This window comes from Coregonus clupeaformis, chromosome 24 (genome assembly GCF_020615455.1).
Source record: "Coregonus clupeaformis isolate EN_2021a chromosome 24, ASM2061545v1, whole genome shotgun sequence".
NCBI lineage: Eukaryota > Metazoa > Chordata > Actinopteri > Salmoniformes > Salmonidae > Coregonus > Coregonus clupeaformis.
Window position 1 is genome coordinate 38,197,419 of NC_059215.1, and position 21,306 is coordinate 38,218,724.

At 45.3% G+C, this 21,306-nt stretch overlaps 1 protein-coding gene across 2 annotated transcripts in view; it reads right to left on the reverse strand.

Annotated features, from left to right (window-relative positions):
• The window catches only part of snx19a (sorting nexin 19a), a 57,521-nt gene that overhangs the window by 19,106 nt on the left and 17,109 nt on the right, over positions 1-21,306 (reverse strand). Inside the window, exons 2-10 of one of the 2 annotated variants that reach the window (XM_041845994.1) lie at positions 15,070-16,473; positions 14,698-14,916; positions 3,986-4,124; positions 3,584-3,684; positions 3,355-3,474; positions 3,045-3,151; positions 2,647-2,743; positions 2,306-2,471; positions 1,763-1,886 (exon numbers count right to left, since the gene is read on the reverse strand). In XM_041845994.1, the coding sequence (XP_041701928.1) occupies positions 1,763-1,886; positions 2,306-2,471; positions 2,647-2,743; positions 3,045-3,151; positions 3,355-3,474; positions 3,584-3,684; positions 3,986-4,124; positions 14,698-14,916; positions 15,070-16,455 (2,459 nt within the window). In that variant the 5' untranslated portion in view covers positions 16,456-16,473. Of the gene's footprint in view, positions 1-1,762; positions 1,887-2,305; positions 2,472-2,646; positions 2,744-3,044; positions 3,152-3,354; positions 3,475-3,583; positions 3,685-3,985; positions 4,125-14,697; positions 14,923-15,069; positions 16,474-21,306 lie in introns of both variants that reach the window. The other variant, XM_041845993.2, reaches the window with a different exon arrangement.

Genomic DNA, 21,306 nt, shown 5'->3' on the forward strand with positions numbered 1-21,306 from the left:
ATCCAACCAGACCGGAGTTCAAATAATATTTAAAATAATTTCAAGTACTTTATCTGTGCTTGATTGAGCTTATCTGGCACAATGGAACCAATAGTCCCAAAAGTGCAAACCCTGCCCACCTGCCACTCTAGGCAGGCTAGAGAAAAACCTTAAAGTATTTGAATGATTTCAAATAGTATTTGAACCCAGGTCTGGTCTAATCCCAACCAACCACTGGGCAGAGCTGGGTAGAGTAGAGCACAAACCCAGATCCAGAACACTGCCCAGACATCATTTTATAGACAGAAGTTAGCTTCACTCAACACTTTTTAAAGGTCTGATGCAGCCATTCTTATCTCAATATCAAATCCTTTCTGGGTAACAATTAAGTACCTTACTGTTTTCGATTAAAATGGTAAAAAAAGAAATAAATATCTTCTTAGCAAAGAGCAATTTCTCAAGCAAGAATTTTGCTAGGACTGTCTGGGAGTGGTCTGAGTGGGGAGGGGAAAACTGAAAACGAGCTGTTATTGGCATAGAAGTTAGGAACTCTCTTTCTTATTGGTCTATTAACTAATTGAACGACTGGTGATGTCACCAGGCAGGCCAAAACTGCATCTCATCAAAACAGGCTGAAATTTCAGGATGCTTTTTCAAACAGCTCTTACACTAAAAGGGAATTATCATCATTTTGACAATTTCACAGATTTATTCCAACCTCATAGTGTGAACATATATATAAAACACAGAAAAAAATCACGTTTTTGACTGCACTGGGCCTTTTAAGCTCCGGTCATCAACTATACTCTACTACCAATTACTGGCCATAACTCCATATTTCCTATTCTCCTACTTACCCCAGACAGATTAAAGCATTATTCTACTCAGAAAACAATGAACAGTGAACAGGCCTGAATACTAAGACTGATGGACTACTAAACTAAGTCAAGTCTCTTTTTTCCCTCCAGACATGAAAGGAAATGCTATTTCATAATAGCATTTAACATAGCCAAGTTATGGAGGAAAATGATCCCTTCTGAATGAACAGCCAAGGACCTTTTGAAATTTGTATTAATCTTTATTTAACTAGGCAAGTCAGTTAAGAACAAATTCGGATGTCGCTGGGCCAATTGTGCGCTGCCCTATGGGACTCCCAATCACCGCCGGGTTATGATACAGCCTGGAATCGAACCAGGGTCTGTAGTGATGCCTCTAGCACTGAGATGTATTGCCTTAGACCTTAGACCGCTGAACCATATTACAAAAACTTGTTTTTGGAGAGAAACTTGGACATTCATCTTGCATTATTAGACTGATGAAAAACCCTCTTACATAATACCTCAGCAAACCATTCCGGGAAATACAAAGAGAAAAAAAGGCCATGTCTGGATGTTCTGCTGAAGACCTGTCAAGATCCACAGAGCGGTAGGAAACCTCACCAGGGGTTCCCAAACTTTCACTCAGGTCCCCCTTCCAGCATTGGGGAACATCCCACGCCTGTGTACGCGCATACACATGCCACGTCTATTTCTATGTCTGTTTCGCTGTTCACACCCCTCTTGATGGTGGAGAGAACATTTAGCAGGTTTGAAGCTAATTTAAAAAAAAATCTATACATTTAGCCATTTCTAATGTGTATTAATGTGATATTTGAGTGACGTGTATTCATGTGATATTTGAGTGACTCAAACATTACAACAAAAACTATGGGCTAACAATCCTAGCTAAAAAACTGCTTTCCTGTTCTAGTCTATGAAGATGACGATATGATATGGTGTGATACCTCTCAATGAAGGTGCCAAACAGCAGTCTGATGGTCTTCTGGATGTTCTCAGTACACAGCCAGCTCCACTGCTCCTTCATCAGCAGACACAGGATGTTCAGAGCTACATCTGCCACGGCCGTGTCTGCACAAACACACAGCACAGTCAGATTCACACATACAAGCACACACGCATGCAACAGATACAAAACAGATACAAAACTTGCTAAGAAGATTCAAATACTGGGACATGATTCTGAAACACGAATAACAGAAAGGCAGACAGAGACAGATAGCCTCAGATAGATAGTAAACACTGCTTCATTAAAACAGTGGTGTGGTACTGGCCTACAGAGGCTCTGCAAGGTTACTACCTCCTCCTGGCCATTACTGAGTGGAGTATGCTCATAGATGATCTAATTTGGAAAGTTAATAATTATGATAATAATGTCTGTTTTTGCACTGAGACGGTCCTTATATATTCAGTCAACTGTATGACAGTCCTTCATGTAAGAGAATAATGGTTGATAATGCAGGCCCGTGTAGACATTAGAAAAACTGTACCTGTCCCCCGTAGTTTTCTCTCCCGACCCCCACCTCCCTTCCTGTCTTTGACAGGTGGCACGCTGAACCTCCTCCTGTCAGCCTCCTTCTCCTGGGGAGCATAGAGCAGAGCCTCCTGGTCCTTTATAAAGCCCTCCAGACCAGACAGGGACAGGTCATGGAACACCTGCAGAAACAGACCAGGACACAGGGATGAATGAGTGAATTAATAGATGGATGGATGGATCGGCGGGTTGAGTGAGTGAGTGAGTGAGTGCACTCAAACAGACAGTTTGATTACATTAATATTAAATTATTATTCATTGATACTCATTGATATGAAACTTCCATGGTTAACTTACAGTGCTGCCTTCATTGAAGCAGTATATGACTTTGGGCTGGATATCAGGTATGTTAAGAGTAGGGGCAACTTTACTGGAGAACCTCAGCCGGACAGACCTGACACAACAAGCAACAATTAACAAACACATTACACAAAACAAGATAGTTTGAATTTAATGTTATGTAAGCAGTCACAAATAACTTAATTTTTCCTAAAGCAGCTTTCAATTTCATATGTGAATTGAAAACTACAGCAAGTGGTTTACAGATGTTTTAATGAGTATTTCAAGAGAGACATGATAGTGAAAAGCTTTGGCCAGGCTGTACATATTTGTGACAGTCAGAGAAAGAGAGAGAGGGGGAAGAGAGAGCGACAGAGAGAGAGCGAGAGAGAGAGAGAAAATAGAGAGACTCCCACCTCTTCCTTCCTTCTGGGGCATTCCTCCCATCAGCAGGGTCTCCATCCAGGTCATCCTCAGAACGAGGGAATGCTGTCTTCAGAGTGTCTACAGCATTTGCCATCATCTACAGTAGACGCCAACAACCAGGCCCAGGAGGACACAGCACAAACACAGCACCACGGTTAGCTTCAGAAAAAACAGGTCACCAGAAACCACATCTTCTCCTTTCTCCCATTATCTCTCACTTTTCATGTTTTTAGGTCAAGTTATCATGCACTGTTTTTATTTCATAACCGGAAAGTTGTGACACTGAAAACGATAAGTCACCTTATCAATCCTGGACATAACAAATGGTTTCTTCTCAAAGGCTGTGCTGGCGTCTGTGTGAAGAGCCAGGAACTCCTGCATCTCGTCGCTGTTGGCCGTCTCAGGGATGGTGCACAGTTGCTGGAGGAAACGAAAGCGGAGTGATCAGATTACTACGCAACAGTCACATATCAAAAACATACAAATCAGGAAGTTATTCATCTTCTTAGATAAACAATTCAATTCCTACTTTAAGAAAGGTATCCAGCTGTCCTTTTCGAACTTCCACCTTGTCAATATCTGGGTTTCCAAATGGAAGATCAGGGAAAATCTTCTTGGGTCCCTTGACATCTGAAATGGAAAAGATACACACACCCTTTGGTGAGAATAAAATATCCATACAGCACATGTAAGACTTCTTCTACACTATAAATGATTTGTTTTAACTGACTATAATAGAGTACAGTGGCCTGGGGTGGTCTAGCGGTCTAAGCCGCTACCTCTGGAGCACATGTACAATGTACCGCTGCCAGCATGGGTTCGAATCTGGCCTACTGCTCTTTCAGCACTCTCTCCTACCTTTCACCTCAATCTCTCTCTAGCCAAAAAAACATACGAAAGACTTAAAAATATATAGAATTGGACTTCTTACTCTTAATCATCTTCTTGAGGTCAGGCTTCTCCTCCAGGCGTGTCTGAAGGTGGAGGAACTCGCTGTAGCGCCGGTTCACAGTGTGGTAGGCTACAGGTTGTAGAGTACCCAGGCTCTCTGAGTCAACCACAGTCTCATACTGGGGAACGAAAACGGTTACAGATTTACTGAGAAAATTGAATAAGTACTCCAATGTTAAAATTTCAAGATCAATATTAAAGGTATTAAAGGTAAGGAAGTGTAAACTAATGTCCAGCACTGTCACAAGTGATTAATCAAATCAAACCAAATGAAATTTTATTTGCCACATGCGCCGAATACAACAGGTGTAGACCTTACAGTGAAATGCTTATTTACAAGCCCTTAACCAACAATGCAGTTTTAAGAAAAAAACAACAACTGTTAAGTAAAAATAGATAAGTAAATAATAAAAATAGCAAATAATTAAAGAGCAGCAGTAAAATAAAATAACAGTAGGGAGGCTATATACAGGGGGTACCGGTACAGAGTCAATGTGCGGGGGACCTTAGCGTTGAACCTTATGATAAAAAGAGTTTCAGGCCTATATGTTACATTATTGCGCAGGAGTGGCTTTGGGACAAGTCTCTTAATGTCCTTGAATGGCCCAGCCAGAGCCTGGACTTGAACCTGATCGAACATCTCTGGAGAGACACATTTCTAAAAACCTGTTTTTGTTTGTCATTATGGAATACTGTGTAGACTGATGAGGGGGAAAAAATGATTGAATCCATTTTATAATAAGGCTGTAACGTAACAAAATGTGGAAAAAGTCAAGGGGTCTGAATACTTTCCGAATGCACTGTATGAAGTCTTTGTTTGAGCACTATCCACACACGACATGGTTCAATGTGCCTCTAAATCAGCACAATCTACTTTTTCGTTTTTTTGAAATTGATGCCGTCTTGGAGCTAGAATTGGGATCATGTATACTGTGCTAATGCCAATACAAAAAAAGACTAACGGAGAGCACTGTACAATACGGCAAACTTAGCAAATGAGGCGTTTCTGGTAAGTACATGGGGGCCGCCCGCCATTTTTATGCACCTTCACCATTGAAAATGTTACATCCAATGTAGGCTACTGCCCTTTTAAGAGCTAGCATTGATTTTGTGGTCAATGCTATCCGGGATCCTTGGAACGTCCCTACCCTAAATCCTAATCCTAATCCTAACCCAAACCTTAACCATTACCTAACCCCAACCCTAACCTTAACCCTTACCTTAACCATTTTAAATGCCAACTTCAAATGGGGCAACGTCAGAGTCAGGGCCGTAAACTACATATGAGGACGCCAAGTTCCGGACCTCTGTAATTACTCAGAATAAAAAGAAATACATTATTATAAAAAAATTGGGAACTCAGTCGGGGTCTCAATTTACTATTGAGAGTTAGAATAATAGAATACACCAGGTGCAATATGTCACCCATTGACATTCACTCAATTATCCCATGTCAGTAAAAACATTTTAGATTGGTAAATTAGTCTAGTTAGTCTAGCCACCTATCTAAACTTGTAGTAATGATGCCGATTTACTGATTGGGCATGCAGGGCACGTGCCCAGGGGTCCTGACCTCCAGGGTGCCCCCATTGATTTTGTTAGTTACTCTCATTCAGATATCATATTAACATGGCATAAGTCATGGCAAAAAGTGTAAAATTGCAGGAAATTAGCTTTAAAACTGCAAAGATTTCTCCCCACCCCATCGCAAAACGTGTAGAATTGCAGGAAATGTTCTGTAAAGCAAAGTCATATATTTTATTTAGTTAAAGGCCCTGTGTAATCAAAAACGTGATTTTCCGGTGTTTTTTATATATACAGTACCAGTGAAAAGTTTGGACACACGTACTCATTCCAGGGTTTTTCTTTATTTGTACTATTTTCTACATTGTAGAATAATAGTGAAGACATCAAAACTATGAAATAACACATATGGAATCATGTAGTAACCAAAAAAGTGTTAAACAAATCAAAACATATTTTATATTCAAATAGCCACCCTTTGCCTTGATGACAACTTTGCACACTCTTGGCTTCATGAGGTAGTCACCTGGAATGCATTTCAATTAACTGGTGTGCCATTTTAAAAGTTAATCTGTGGAATTTCTTTCCTTCTTAATGCGTTTGGGCAATTCAGTTGTGTTGTAACAAGGTAGGGTTGGTATACAGAAGATAGCCCTATTTGGTAAAAGACCAAGTCCATATTATGGCAAGAACAGCTCAAATAAGCAAAGAGAAACGACAGTCCATCGTTACTTTAAAACATGAAGGTCAGTCAATCTGGAAAATGTCAAGAACTTTGAAAGTTTCTTCAAGTGTAGTCGCAAAAACCATCAAGCGCTATGATGAAAGTGGCTCTCATGAGGACCGCCACAGGAAAGGAAGACCCAGAGTTACCTCTACTGCAGAGGATAAGTTCACTAGAGTTACCAGCCTCAGAAATTGCAGCCCAAATTAATGCTTCACAGAGTTCAAGTAACTGTGTGTCGACTGTGTGAATCAAGCCTTCATGGAATTGCTGCAAAGAAACCACTACTAAAGGACACCAATAATAAGAAGAGACCTGCTAGGGCCAAGAAACATGAGCAATAGACATTAGACCGGTCGAAATGTGTCCTTTGGTCTGGAGTCCAAATGCGAGATTTTTGGTTCCAACCGCCGTGTCTTTGTGAGACGCGGAGTAGGTGAACGGATGATCTCCGCATGTGTATTTCCCACCGTAAAGCATGGAGGAGGAGGTGTGATGGTGTGGGGGTGCTTTGCTGGTGACACTGTCTGTGATTTATTTTGAATTCAACAGCATTCTGCAGCATTCTGCAGCGATACGCCATCCCATCTGGTTTGGGCTTAGTGGGACTATAATTTGTTTTTCTACAGGACAATGACCCAACACACCTCCAGGCTGTTTAAGGGCTATTTTACCTAGAAGGAGTGCTGCATCAGATGACCTGGCTCCACAATCCCCCTGACCTCAACCCAATTGAGATGGTTTGGGATGAGTTGGACCGCAGAGTGAAGGAAAAGCAGCCAACAAGTGCTCAGCACATGTGGAAACTCCTTCAAGACTGTTGGAAAAGCATTCCAGGTGAAGCTGGTTGAGAGAATGCCAAGAGTGTGCAAAGCGGTCATCAAGACAAAGGGTAGCTATTTGAAAAATCTCAAATATATTTTGATTTGTTTAACACTTTCTTGTTTGCTACATGATTCCATATGTGTTATTTCATAGTTTTAATGTCTTCACTGTTATTCTACAATGTAAAAAATAGTAAAAATAAAGAAAAACCCTTAAATGAGTAGGTGTGTCCAAACTTTTGACTGGTAGTGTATGTGGGAACTCCTTCAAGACAGTTGGAAAAGCATTCCAGGTGACTACCTCATGAAGCTGGTTGAGAGAATGCCAAGAGTGTGCAAAGCTGTCATCAAGGCAAAGGGTGGCTACTTTGAAGAATCTAAAATCTAAAATATATTTTGATTTACTTAACACTTTTTTGGTTACTACGTGATTCCATATGTGTTATTTCATAGTTTTGATGTCTTCACTATTATTCTACAATGTAGAAAATAGTAAAAATAAAGAAAAACTCTTGAATGAGTAGATGTGTACAGACGTTTGACTGGTGCTGTATATATACAGCTCTGGAAAAAATTAAGAGACCACTGCACATTTTTCTTAGATCAGCATCTCTACATGTATGACAGCCATTCCATTCCAGTGTCTGTTGAATTCCAACACAGGCACACCTCATTCTACTGATTTAGGTACTGATTAGGTGATCACCTGAACCAAATCTTATTTAACGAGGAAAAGTATAAAAACCACTGCTGTGGTCATCACTATCCTCTTGCAATAGGACCAGCTGGATGGCAAAAACAGTGCTAATAGTACCTCAAAAGTAATATTAATCAAAAAACTATAGACCATGCCAAAAGTTTTGAGTGAGGAAAAGAAGGTTTCAATTCTGGCTTTACTGGCAGAGGGATACAGTGAGCGTCAGGTTGCTTCCATCCTTAAAATTTCAATGACGGCGGTTCATAAGAACAAGTTCAAGCAGCAGACATTGGGGACAACAAAGCTACAGACCGGCAGAGGGCGAAAACGACTCTGTACTGACCGGGATGACTGCCAACTCATTTGAATGTCACTCAACAACCGTAGGATGACATCAAGTGACCTACAAAAAGATTGGCAAACGGCAGCTGGGGTGAAGTGCATGGCGAGGACAGTTCGAAACAGGGTCCTAGGGGCAGGGCTGAAGTCGGGCAAAGCTAGAAAAAAGCCCTTCATGAATGAGAAGCAAAGAAGAGCCAGGCTGAGGTTTGCAAAAGACCATAAGTATTGGACCGTAGAGGCCTGGAGTAAGGTAATCTTCTCTGATGAGTCCAATTTTCAGCTTTGCCCAACACCTGGTCGTCTAATGGTTAGACGGAGACCTGGAGAGGCCTACAAGCCACAGTGTCTCGCACCCACTGTGAAATTTGGTGGAGGATCGGTGATGATCTGGGGGTGCTTCAGCAAGGCTGGAATCGGGCAGATTTGTCTTTGTGAAGGATGCATGAATCAAGCCATGTACAAGGTTGTCCTGGAAGAAAACTTGCTTCCTTTTGCTCTGACATTGTTCCCCAACTCTGAGGATTGGTTTTTCCAGCAGGACAATGCGCCATGCCACACAGCCAGGTCAATCAAGGTGTGGATGGAGGACCACCAGATCAAGACCCTGTCATGGCCAGCCCAATCTCCAGACCTGAACCCCATTGAAAACTTCTGGAATGTGATCAAGAGGAAGATGGATGGTCACAAGCCAACAAACAAAGCCGAGCTGCTTGAATTCTTGCACCAGGAGTGGCATAAAGTCACCCAACATCATTGTGAAAGACTGGTGGAGAGCATGCCAAGACGCATGAAAGCTGTGATTGAAAATCAGGGTTATTCCACCAAATATTGATTTCTGAACTCTTCCTAAGTTAAAACATTAGTATTGTGTTGTTTAAAAATGAACATGAACTTATTTTCTTTGCATTATTCGAGGTCTGACAACACTGCATTTTTTGTTATTTTGACCAGTTGTCATTTTCTGCAAATAAGTGCTCTAAATGACAATATTTTTATTTGGAATTTGGGAGAAATGTTGTCAGTAGTTTATAGAATAAAACAAAAATGTTATTTTTACCAAAACACATACCTATAAATAGTATTACCAGAGAAACTGATAATTTTGCAGTGGTCTCTTAATTTTTTCCAGAGCTATATATATATATATATATATGCACACTATTAGGTTGGAATAATACTGTGAAATTGATGATAATGCCCTTTTAGTGTACGAGCTGTTGGTGGCATCACCAGGCGGTATAATAGTTAATAGGCCAATAAGAAAGAGAGTTCCAAACCTCTCTGCTAATAACATCTAGTTTTCAGACCACTCCCAGAAAGTACTAGCAAAATTCTTGCTTGATAAATAGCTCTTTGCTAAGAAGCAATTTTTGTATATTTTTTACCATTCTAATAGAAAACAGTCACAGTAAGGTACTTAATTGTTACCCAGAAATTATTTGATATTGAGATAATAACAGCTACATTTTTCTGCTAACATATCCCTCTGTACTTACTCAATTATAGGTTTTAATCCCAGTGCCGAGTTAATGTGAGTCAATGTGTAGCGGCTAATTGTATAGCTAATAGGCTATGTGTTTGTATATCGACTGAGGTGAATGAAGCTACAGCAACCATTGTGATAATGTCTGGGGTCATTTTTGCTCGTTTTTGCTTTTCTCCAAATAGCATTTTAGAGTTTTTAAATTGTATAGGACAGTGGAGGCTGCTGAGGGGAGAATGGCTCATAATAATGGCCAGAACATAGCAAATGGAATGGCATCAAACACCTGGAAACCATGTGTTTGATGCATTTGATACCATTCCACTATTCCGCTCCAGTTATTACCACAAGCCTGGTCTCCCCAATTAAGGTGCCACCAACCTCCTGTGGTATAGAAATGCAGTAAATGAATCCTGTATGTAATGTCCAATCAGTGAGCAGAAACAAGTTTACATGACTCGTCATATCTTTCCGTTCGGAACTCCGACCCAGTTGTCATGTCAACACAGCTGTAAGTGCTGCTGCAAACCACGACAAAAGAGACATGCCAAAAATGGGAAATGTGTAAAAAATTCTAGACACCATGGTTTATGTATATGACTGGCAGTCATGACTTGTTAAATTGAACCTAGACCATTCTCTGTCCAGTTTCAACTAAAATTGTCCAACATCAATGAGCTAGCTAGATAGCTTAGCTCATTGCTAGCTTGGTTAGCTAGCTAGATAGCTTGGTAAAACTTGGTTGGTAATAGGCAACATTTTGGCTAGCTAGCTAAATTGTACAGCCAGCATTTTGTCTATATTGATGCTGTTACAATTACCAAACATTTGGATAAACAAATCATTTATGAAACCATGATGTGATGTATGACAGGATTGGATGTTGCATGCAATTTCAAACGTGTTTGAATTTCTTTGTGTATCAGCAAAGATGTTTGAGATTATGTCACTTGCAACTTGCATCTGCAACAGAAATTGCGTCCAAATGACTTTGTGTGGCACAGGTTTCAGCCTATAGATCACATATTGCAAACAAATAATCTGAACATCATGTCAGTAAAGAACTCCACATATATTTTGGAATTTCTGTGTATCCTTGATAATTGTGGAGTTTGTTTTGCATGGCCCGTGCCCCGGGTGGGTGGAGATTTCACTTAAGGACCAATGGAATGGTCTAAAATGAGCAAACTCCGCCCCTTTTCCACAAACCTGCACATCATCATCTTCTCTCTTTTGTGGCACCAACGTGAGGGGTTATGGCAGGGGAAACGGTGTTGCAGTAGTCTAGTGTGTGGTGTGGGAATAATGACAAGCAAACCTGGGGAGCTTTGTGTTCACATTCAACCGAACCGAACTCAGACAACCTTTCGAGATGGTCTCAGTTCGGTAACTTCGGTTCGCTTCGGGGCTTTTTTGAGGGGTCTGAGTTCACATTGCACAAAAAATTAAGTGCAAAAACACCCTTTGGATTGCAGGCATGTGCTTTGTCAGTGGCTGTGATGTAGTGTTTAGCCAGGAGTTGGACAGTCGGAAGAAATAATGAAATAGTAGGCGGGGACATCCTAGCTTCAAGGTGTCAGATTTCACAGCAGGGAGTCACACAGGCTGAAGAGATTTTTATTTTATTTATTTCAGCTTTATTTAACCAGGTAAGCCAGTTGATATAGGGTGCATTCGAGCGGATCCCTTTTGTCAAGTCGATGGTCACCGCCTTTCAAAATGTGTTGCATTCTGGGGATAAAAATGGTCAGACTTGCACCTACATGTCAACTGCATGAACTTTACAAAAATTATGTGATCAAAGGTAATGAAGTTTTGACTGAAGTCAACTGCAAGTTTCTGCAGTTGCTCACCAATTTCATCCTGCAGCCATCAACTGCATTGCGGGAGGCTCTATTGTCAACCAATCATTAGGGTGTTTTTGTTTGACCCACGCGAACGTGACCAAAGACATGACTGAAACAGGAACCCATTTGCCGATTTATGTGTACAGTGGATATATATAAAATAAATGTGATATCTGAGGCCATCTTTCACTAAGTGACTGTACAAAGTACACCAGGGTTGGGCTCAATTCGAATTGAAGACAGTAAATTCATGAAGTAAACTGAAATTCAAATTCAGTGATTGAAAAAATGGAATCTATTTTCAAAATGTAGGATTTTAAATCACTTCCTGAATTGACTGACTTCAATTCGAATTGAGCCTAACCATGATGTACATTTACATTTTAGTCATTTAGCAGACACTCTTATCCAGAGCAACTTACAGTAGTGAGTGCATACATTTTGGTACTTTTTCATACTGGTCCCATATGGGAATCTAACTCACAACCCTGGTTTTGCAAGTGCCATGCTCTACCAACTGAGCCACACAGGAGGACACACATAATATTATATTATGATTTCAGTTTGTGTGTGATATGGGAGTTAGATACATGTTTACTTAAACATTATAAAGATAACCTTTTATAAACAATGACAACACTGCCATGTTGATCTGAGTCTTGCTGTTGGAAAACGACAGTGTGCAAGTGGCTATATCGTAAACATTCATGAAAACAAAAGTGTGCTTTTTGGTCTTAATTTAAGGTTAGGGTTTGGCATAAGGTTAGCAGTGTGGTTAAAGTTAGGGTTAATGTTAGGATTAGGTTTAACATCCGATTTTAAGAAGATACATTTAAGAAAAATGTGATCTCTGTAGCTCAATTGGTAGAGCATGGCGCTTGTAACGCCAGGGTAGTGGGTTCGATCCCCGGGACCACCCATACGTAAAAATGTATGCACACATGACTGTAAGTCGCTTTGGATAAACGCGTCTGCTAAATGGCATATCAAGCTCCTTCCCACTGGGCAGCAATTGCTTCACCGGGCAGCTGTATCACGTCGCTGGTGGTAGCTAACGTGGCCAATTTATTCCATCCGATTATACAGTATAAAACGAACTTGTAATATATTGGTAGTAAGTAACCATCTGGATGTCATAGTGATACAGTCTACTCCTCAACGGGGAAAGTTAGCGCTGCAAGCCGGCAACACAACAACACAGGGCACAGTAGGAGAGGGATGTACAGTAGCTTGATAGTGTAGCCAATAAACACTGCTCAAAAAAATAAAGGTAACACTAAAATAACACATCCTAGATCTGAATGAATGAAATAATCTTATTAAATAATTTTTTCTTTACATAGTTGAATGTGCTGACAACAAAATCACACAAAAATTATCAATGGAAATCAAATGTATCAACCCATGGAGGTCTGGATTTGGAGTCACCCTCAAAATTAAAGTGGAAAACCACACTACAGGCTGATCCAACTTTGATGTAATGTCCTTAAAACAAGTCAAAATGAGGCTCAGTAGTGTGTGTGGCCTCCACGTGCCTGTATGACCTCCCTACAACGCCTGGGCATGCTCCTGATGAGGTGGCGGATGGTCTCCTGAGGGATCTCCTCCCAGACCTGGACTAAAGCATCCGCCAACTCCTGGACAGTCTGTGGTGCAACGTGGCGTTGGTGGATGGAGCGAGACATGATGTCCCAGATGTGCTCAACTAGATTCAGGTCTGGGGAACGGGCGGGCCAGTCCATAGCATCAATGCCTTCCTCTTGCAGGAACTGCTGACACACTCCAGCCACATGAGGTCTAGCATTGTCTTGCATTAGGAGGAACCCAGGGCCAACCGCACCAGCATATGGTCTCACAAGGGGGTCTGAGGATCTCATCTCGGTACCTAATGGCAGTCAGGCTACCTCTGGCGAGCACATGGAGGGCTGTGCGGCCCCCAAAGAAATGCCACCCCACACCATGACTGACCCACCGCCAAACCGGTCATGCTGGAGGATGTTGCAGGCAGCAGAACTTTCTCCACGGCGTCTCCAGACTCTGTCACGTCTGTCACATGTGCTCAGTGTGAACCTGCTTTCATCTGTGAAGAGCACAGGGCGCCAGGGGCGAATTTGCCAATCTTGGTGTTCTCTGGCAAATGCCAAACATCCTGCACGGTGTTGGGCTGTAAGCACAACCCCCACCTGTGGACGTCGGGCCCTCATACCACCCTCATGGAGTCTGTTTCTGACCGTTTGAGCAGACACATGCACATTTGTGGCCTGCTGGAGGTCATTTTGCAGGGCTCTGGCAGTGCTCCTCCTGCTCCTCCTTGCACAAAGGCGGAGGTAGCAGTCCTGCTGCTGGGTTGTTGCCCTCCTACGGCCTCCTCCACGTCTCCTGATGTACTGGCCTGTCTCCTGGTAGCGCCGCCATGCTCTGGACACTACGCTGACAGACACAGCAATCCTTCTTGCCACAGCTCGCATTGATGTGCCATCCTGGATGAGCTGCACTACCTGAGCCACTTGTGTGGGTTGTAGACTCCGTCTCATGCTACTAGAGTGAAAGCACCGCCAGCATTCAAAAGTGACCAAAACATCAGCCAGGAAGCATAGGAACTGAGAAGTGGTCTGTGGTCACCACCTGCAAAACCAGTCCTTTATTGGGGGTGTCTTGCTAATTGCCTATAATTTCCACCTGTTGTCTATTCCATTTGCACAACAGCATGTGACATTTATTGTCAATCAGTGTTGCTTCCTAAGTGGACAGTTTGATTTCACAGAAGTGTGATTGACTTGGAGTTACATTGTGTTGTTTAAGTGTTCCCTTTATTTTTTTGAGCAGGGTATTATGCCACGGTGACAGCTAAAGCACATTTATAGTAGTGATTTTCACCGAAAATGTACAACTACGGCATTAACGTCTACATTTATTTATTTTTACTCCGCTAAAAACCGAATGATTCTAAACACTCTCCCAAATCCCAACTTGGACAGGAAAGTTTCAAATTCATGCTGAAGTTTCTAGCCACAATAATTAACTAGCTAGCTGGGGAGGGCTCATTAGGACAACTGACTGAACTAGCCTCCCCCGTGAGAACTAGGGCTATCGCTGAATGCAAGCCATTTCGATCTATTGTGTCCACAGGTCGATTTATAAACGGAAATGTCGGTCAAAACCGGTACCAGAACCACGCTAGTCCCCTCTTTAGGGGAATTTACATCTAACCTGGTTTTACACTGTGTTAAAGACATAACGTTAAGTCTTACCTTTACGGTGTATAGAGTATAGGGGTGTGAGCCGGTGCTGCGGTGCTCCTTGGCTGTCACAGCACCAGTGATTCTCAGGTTCTGGATGAGGACGGGTCCGTCTGGGCTGCTGAGGGGTTCGAAGCTGAAGGGGGTCAGACACAGCCCCCCCGGAGGGACAGGGCAGCGTGGGTGCAGCTCCTCTGCCATGCCCACTGGCCAGTGGGGCTGCTCGGATACCTGCACCTTAAGATTTTAGCAAAGCCATTCATAGCAATTTGTAACCTTATTTATTCTACATCAATGCTTTGTATTGTTTTATATTTATATACATTTTAAATAACTGTTTTTAAGAACATGTAGGAATGCTGAAAGACCAATAAACAAACAAACCTTGGGTCCCAGGACCTTCATGTTGCCGAAGCATCCAGGCGGCTCATCTTCAAACACACTGCAGAAGTTGGTAGGGGAGGCACAGTCACAGAAACCGTCTGTCTGGTCCTCCTCGGAGTCCATCTGGTCTAGGGACTCCACAGAGAGCTGTTTTGATTCTGTCGATGGGGACTCCAGGTCTGAGTCCACAACCTGACACAGGCGGCTGCCACCGCTGCAGGACCTCAGCAGATCCATAGACACAGGACAACTGTTTATTCTGATCGATGGACCAATGCATGACATTGGCAGGATCGCTCCACAGTACTGCCGTGTTTCCTCCTTCAGATCTGGCTTTGCCATATGGTAGGACTCCGTGGAGTCCAGGGAGTCTGGAGTGGCCGGCTTGGGAGGAGTGGGGCTGTTGCTGGACTCGTTCTGGTCTCTCTGAGTCTGGAGCCAGGAGGTAGAACGGGTCCGGGTCCAGAGCTCCTGCTGGGTCTGACTCCTGTGCAGCTGGACTAGAGTATCAGGGAGCTCATCGAGGGACTCATCCGGTGATTCTTTGGCTTTGGTGAACAAGTCCACAATGGTGAGGTTGAGCCAGTCAGGGTCGGACACCCTACTGACCAGTGGGAGGAGGACGTTACAGGTGATCAACTCCCCCACCATGTACCTCCCTGTCCTGGTCTCTAGGTGAGGGAACGGGACCAGGACTTGCATTAGGAGGTCCACTACGGCCCGGGAATAGCTGAGCTCCGTGGATGGACTAGCCAGGGCTGGGTGGGGGGCATCCGCCTGGCTATACAACTCCCACAGGCTGGGGGTGCTGGAGCTGTCTCTGTGCTGCATCCCCAGCCGTGCCTCCGCCTGCTTCATCATCTCCCTGGCTGTCATGTAGCTCTGCAGGTGGCAGCCACACAGCTCCAAGGTCCTCTGGACCAGCGCTCTCCTGTCCACGCGCCGAGCCCTCTCCTTCAGCTCCATCACTGAATCCAGCATGGCGTCCCGCATAATGTGCTCAAACTCCCCCGGCCCCTCCTCCTCGGTCAGCATGGTGTGGTACCAGGATGACACAAAGTCCCGGACGGCTTTATGCACAGCGCTGTGGATCTCGTGGTCCAGCCTCCATTCGCTCTCAGGCGAGTGGAGGGCCTTCTCTGATCTACCCAAGGGGACGAAGTGCTCCAGGTGTAGCAGGCTGTTGGCATCCAGGGCAGCGCGGGACCCCAGCCAGCCACCCAGGACCACCAGCAGGCTGGTGAAGAGACAGAGGAGCCACACGTTCACCAGGAGGTGGAAGAGGACCATCCATGCTACTAGCACCCCCAACACCACAAGCCTCCGCTGGCCCAGTAACTCTGAGAGGGCCCAGGGGTTAGGACCAGGACCCTCTGGTGGAGGCATTCCCCTCAGTGCTGACACCTGAGTTAAAAAGCAAGTAATAGAAATTAATGCACATCTCAAGCAAATATCCGTATACCATATTTTATGAGGACATTGGTGATTTCTTTCAGATAATATCATTTTAAATTCATAGACTTGATTTGCAGGGAGAAAAACAGATACACACAGACCTGGGTTGAAAACAATCATTGAAAATGCACACTTCAAGCAATAGGCTAGTGGCAAGGCCCCCAAAATGTATAGATACCTCTACCTGAGGTATAAAAAAACACAACAATGTTTTTTCAAATCTATAAAGGTCTCTCATCTATTAAATGGATGGTTGTGTAAATATATTTTACTGCAAATGTGGTTAAATCGATAGATATTGTGACACACCCCCTAAACTCAAAAAGTGCAGAATAATGCCTGGCTGGAGGGGGGGATGTGCCACATAAGCTTACAGTGTGTAATTCAATATTGCAAGCTCTGATATTGCTCAAATTTGGAATACAAGTGTTGTCTGCAGCATGCTTCTTTGGAAATATACACCTGTAAACACAGAGATACAATAGGCGGACATATGAACTATGGATATTTATGATGAATTACTAGCTTTACTTTTTGGTAGCTGAATAACAGACAACTTTCTAAATCAAATGTGCTCTCATTCAGTGCTGTGTGGGCCTGCCTGACAAAAAGATATATAGTTACATGTTTTTTTATGTTGTGGCTACTGTAATCGGCTCTAAAGAAAACAAGTGGGCTTAGACATCGATATTAAAATGTTTTGGGCCCCAATGTTCCTTGAAAAAATGTATCTTTAGCCCCTACTCTAGCAATTAAGTCATGAGGCCGCCACAGATTATTGTTGGGGGTCACCCTGGATTTTATCTCAAATCCAATATGGCGTCCAAATTCCCAAAATAATGCCATAATACCATTTGATGGAGGTTACATTTTTTGTAAATTATATAAATTTTTTCAGATCAATCTACACCCAATACCCATAAAGACTGTCACGATCGTCTGAAGAAGCGGACCAATACGCAGCGCGTGGAGTGAACATGATGACTTTATTTAATAAAGCAACCACAAAAAACAACAAATGACGATAGTGAAGTCCTCTGTAACACTGACAGAAACATGGAACAAAAACCCACAATACCCACGAGAAAACACACAGTATAAATATGGCTCCCAATCAGAGATAACGAGCCGACAGCTGTCACTCGTTACCTCCGATTGGGAGTCACCTGAATAATCACGAACAATCACCACACATAGAAATGAAACAACCAGAATACCAACATAGAAATACACCCAAAAGAAAAATGAACAACCCTGGCTCAATACTCAAAGTCCATGGAGCCAGAGTGTCACAGTACCCCCCCCTAAAGGTGCGAACTCCGGGCGCACCAACATACAGTCTAGGGGAGGGTCTGGGTGGGCGTCTGTCCATGGTGGCGGCTCTGGCACTGGTCGTGGTCCCCACCCCACCATAGTCACTACCCGCTTACGTAGCCTCCTCCAAATGACCACCCCCCAACTAAACCCCACAGGATTAAGGGACAGCACTGGACTAAGAGGCATCACCGGACTCAGGGGCAGCACCGGACTAAGGGGCAGCACCGGGCTAAGGGGCAGCACCGGACTAAATGGCGGATCCTGGCTGGCTGGCTCTGGCGGATCCTGGCTGGACGGCTCTGGCGGATCCTTGCTGGACGGCTCTGGCGGATCCTGGCTGGACGGCTCTGGCGGATCCTGGCTGGACGGCTCATGGCTGGCTGACGGATCTGGCTGCTCATGGCTGGCTGACGGATCTGGCTGCTCATGGCTGGCTGACGGATCTGGCTGATCCTGTCTGGCGGAAGGCTCTGGCTGATCCTGTCTGGCGGAAGGCTCTGGCTGATCCTGTCTGGCGGAAGGCTCTGGCTGATCCTGTCTGGCGGAAGGCTCTGGCTGATCCTGTCTGGCGGAAGGCTCTGGCTGATCCTGTCTGGCGGAAGGCTCTAGCGGCTCCTGTCTGGCGGAAGGCTCCTAGCGGCTCCGGTCTGGCGGACGGCTCTGAAGGCTCATGGCAGACGGGCGGCTTTGCAGGTTCAGTACAGACGGGCGGCTTTAGCGCCGTTGGGCAGACGGGCAGTTCAAGCGCCGTTGGGCAGACGGGCAGTTCAGGCGCCGTTGGGCAGACGGGCAGTCCAGGTGCCGTTGGGCAGACGGGGCAGTTCAGGCGCCGTTGGGCAGACGGGCAGTTCAGGCGCCGTTGGGCAGACGGGCAGTTCAGGCGCCGTTGGGCAGACGGGCAGTTCAGGCGCCGTTGGGCAGACGGCAGACTCTGGCCGTCTGAGGCGCACCTTAGGCCTGGCGCGTAGTGCCGGAACTGGAGGTACCGGGCTGAGGACACGCATCTCAGGGCTAGTGCGGGGAGAAGGAACAGGCCGGACCGGGCTGGCGACGCGCACCGTAGACTTGGTGCGGGTGGCAGGAACAGGCCGGACCGGGCTGGCGACGCGCACCGTCAGTTTGGTGCGAGTGGCAGGAACAGGCCAGGTCGGGCTGGCGACGCGCACCGTAGACTTGGTGCGGGTGGCAGGAACAGGCCGGGTCGGGCTGGCGACGCGCACCGTAGACTTGGTGCGGGTGGCAGGAACAGGCCGGGCCGGGCTGTCGACGCACACCGTATCCTTGGTGCGTGGAGCAGGAACAGGCCGGGTCGGGCTGGCGACGCGCACCGCAGACTTGGTGCGGGTGGCAGGAACAGGCCGGGCCGGGCTGTCGACGCACACCGTATCCTTGGTGCGTGGAGCAGGAACAGGCCGGGCAGGGCTGTCGACGCACACCGTATCCTTGGTGCGTGGAGCAGGAACAGGCCGGACAGGGCTGTCGACGCACACCGTATCCTTGGTGCGTGGAGCAGGAACAGGCCGGGCAGGGCTGTCGACGCACACCGTATCCTTGGTGCGTGGAGCAGGAACAGGCCGGGCTGGGCTGGCGACGCACACCGTAGGGTCTGTGCGTGGAGCAGGAACAGGCCGGGCTGGGCTGGCGACGCACACCGTAGGTTCTGTGCGTGGAGCAGGAACAGGCCGGACTGGGCTGGCGACGCACACCGTATCCTTGGTGCGTGGAGCAGGAACAGGCCGGGCTGGGCTGGCGACGCACACCGTAGGTTCTGTGCGTGGAGCAGGAACAGGCCGGGCTGGGCTGGCGACGCACACCGTGGGCTTGATGCGTGGAGTAGGAACAGGCCGGGCTGGGCTGGCGACGCACACCGTAGGTTCTGTGCGTGGAGCAGGAACAGGCCGGGCTGGGCTGGCGACGCACACCGTGGGCTTGATGCGTGGAGTAGGAACAGGCCGGTCCGTACTGGGAACACACACCACTGGCCTTAACTGGGGATCAGGAACGGGCCGGACCGGACTGGCAACACACATCAGTCTCTCACGCCGTGCCGCAACAACTTCCCTTCCTCTACTCGCCAATGGCTCCCGTAATCCGATAGCCTTCTCTCCACGTCTCCCTGTAGCAGCCTCCTGCTGCCCAGCCGTCAAGCCATGTGCCCCCCCCAAAAACTTTTTGGGGTTGCCTCTCGTCCTTCCAACGATGATGGCCCTGCTGACGCCGTTGCTCCTCTCTCGCCAGGGCCTTGATCTCCCCCAAGGTCCCTTGCCCCCGAGCATGTCCTCCCAGGACCACGATTTGCCCACCTGGGCCATCGCCAGCCTCTCGAGCTCCTTACCAGGCGCTTCCTCCCATGTCCAGCTGTCTTGCTCCTGGACACGCTGCTTGGTCCTTCTATGGTGGGTTTTTCTGTCACGATCGTCTGAAGAAGCGGACCAATACGCAGCGCGTGGAGTGAACATGATGACTTTATTTAATAAAGCAACCACAAAAAACAACAAATGACGATAGTGAAGTCCTCTGTAACACTGACAGAAACATGGAACAAAAACCCACAATACCCACGAGAAAACACACAGTATAAATATGGCTCCCAATCAGAGATAACGAGCCGACAGCTGTCACTCGTTACCTCCGATTGGGAGTCACCTGAATAATCACGAACAATCACCACACATAGAAATGAAACAACCAGAATACCAACATAGAAATACACCCAAAAGAAAAATTAACAACCCTGGCTCAATACTCAAAGTCCATGGAGCCAGAGTGTCACAAAGACAAAGCAAAATCATGAAGAAAAAAAAAAATGTATGGGGTAGATCAGCTTTAATATTGCAGATAGATTGTAACTTCCATCAATGTAATTGTCTGCATCACTTCCAATCCCCCATATGTTTTTTTTCTCTCGCAAATATATATATATATATATATATATATATATATATATATATATATATACACACAGTGAGGGAAAAAAGTATTTGATCCCCTGCTGATTTTGTACGTTTGCCCACTGACAAAGAAATAATCAGTCTATAATTTTAATGGTAGGTTCATTTGAACAGTGAGAGACAGAAGAACAACAAAAAAATCCAGAAAAACGCATGTCAAAACTGTTATAAATTGATTTGCATTTTAATGAGGGAAATAAGTATTTGACCCCCTCTCAATCAGAAAGATTTCTGGCTCCCAGGTGTCTTTTATACAGGTAACGAGCTGAGATTAGGAGCACACTCTTAAAGGGAGTGCTCCTAATCTCAGCTTGTTACCTGTATAAAAGACACCTGTCCACAGAAGCAATCAATCAATCTGATTCCAAACTCTCCACCATGGCCAAGACCAAAGAGCTCTCCAAGGATGTCAGGGACAAGATTGTAGACCTACACAAGGCTGGAATGGGTTACAATACCATCGCCAAGCAGCTTGGTGAGAAGGTGACAACAGTTGGTGCGATTATTCGCAAAT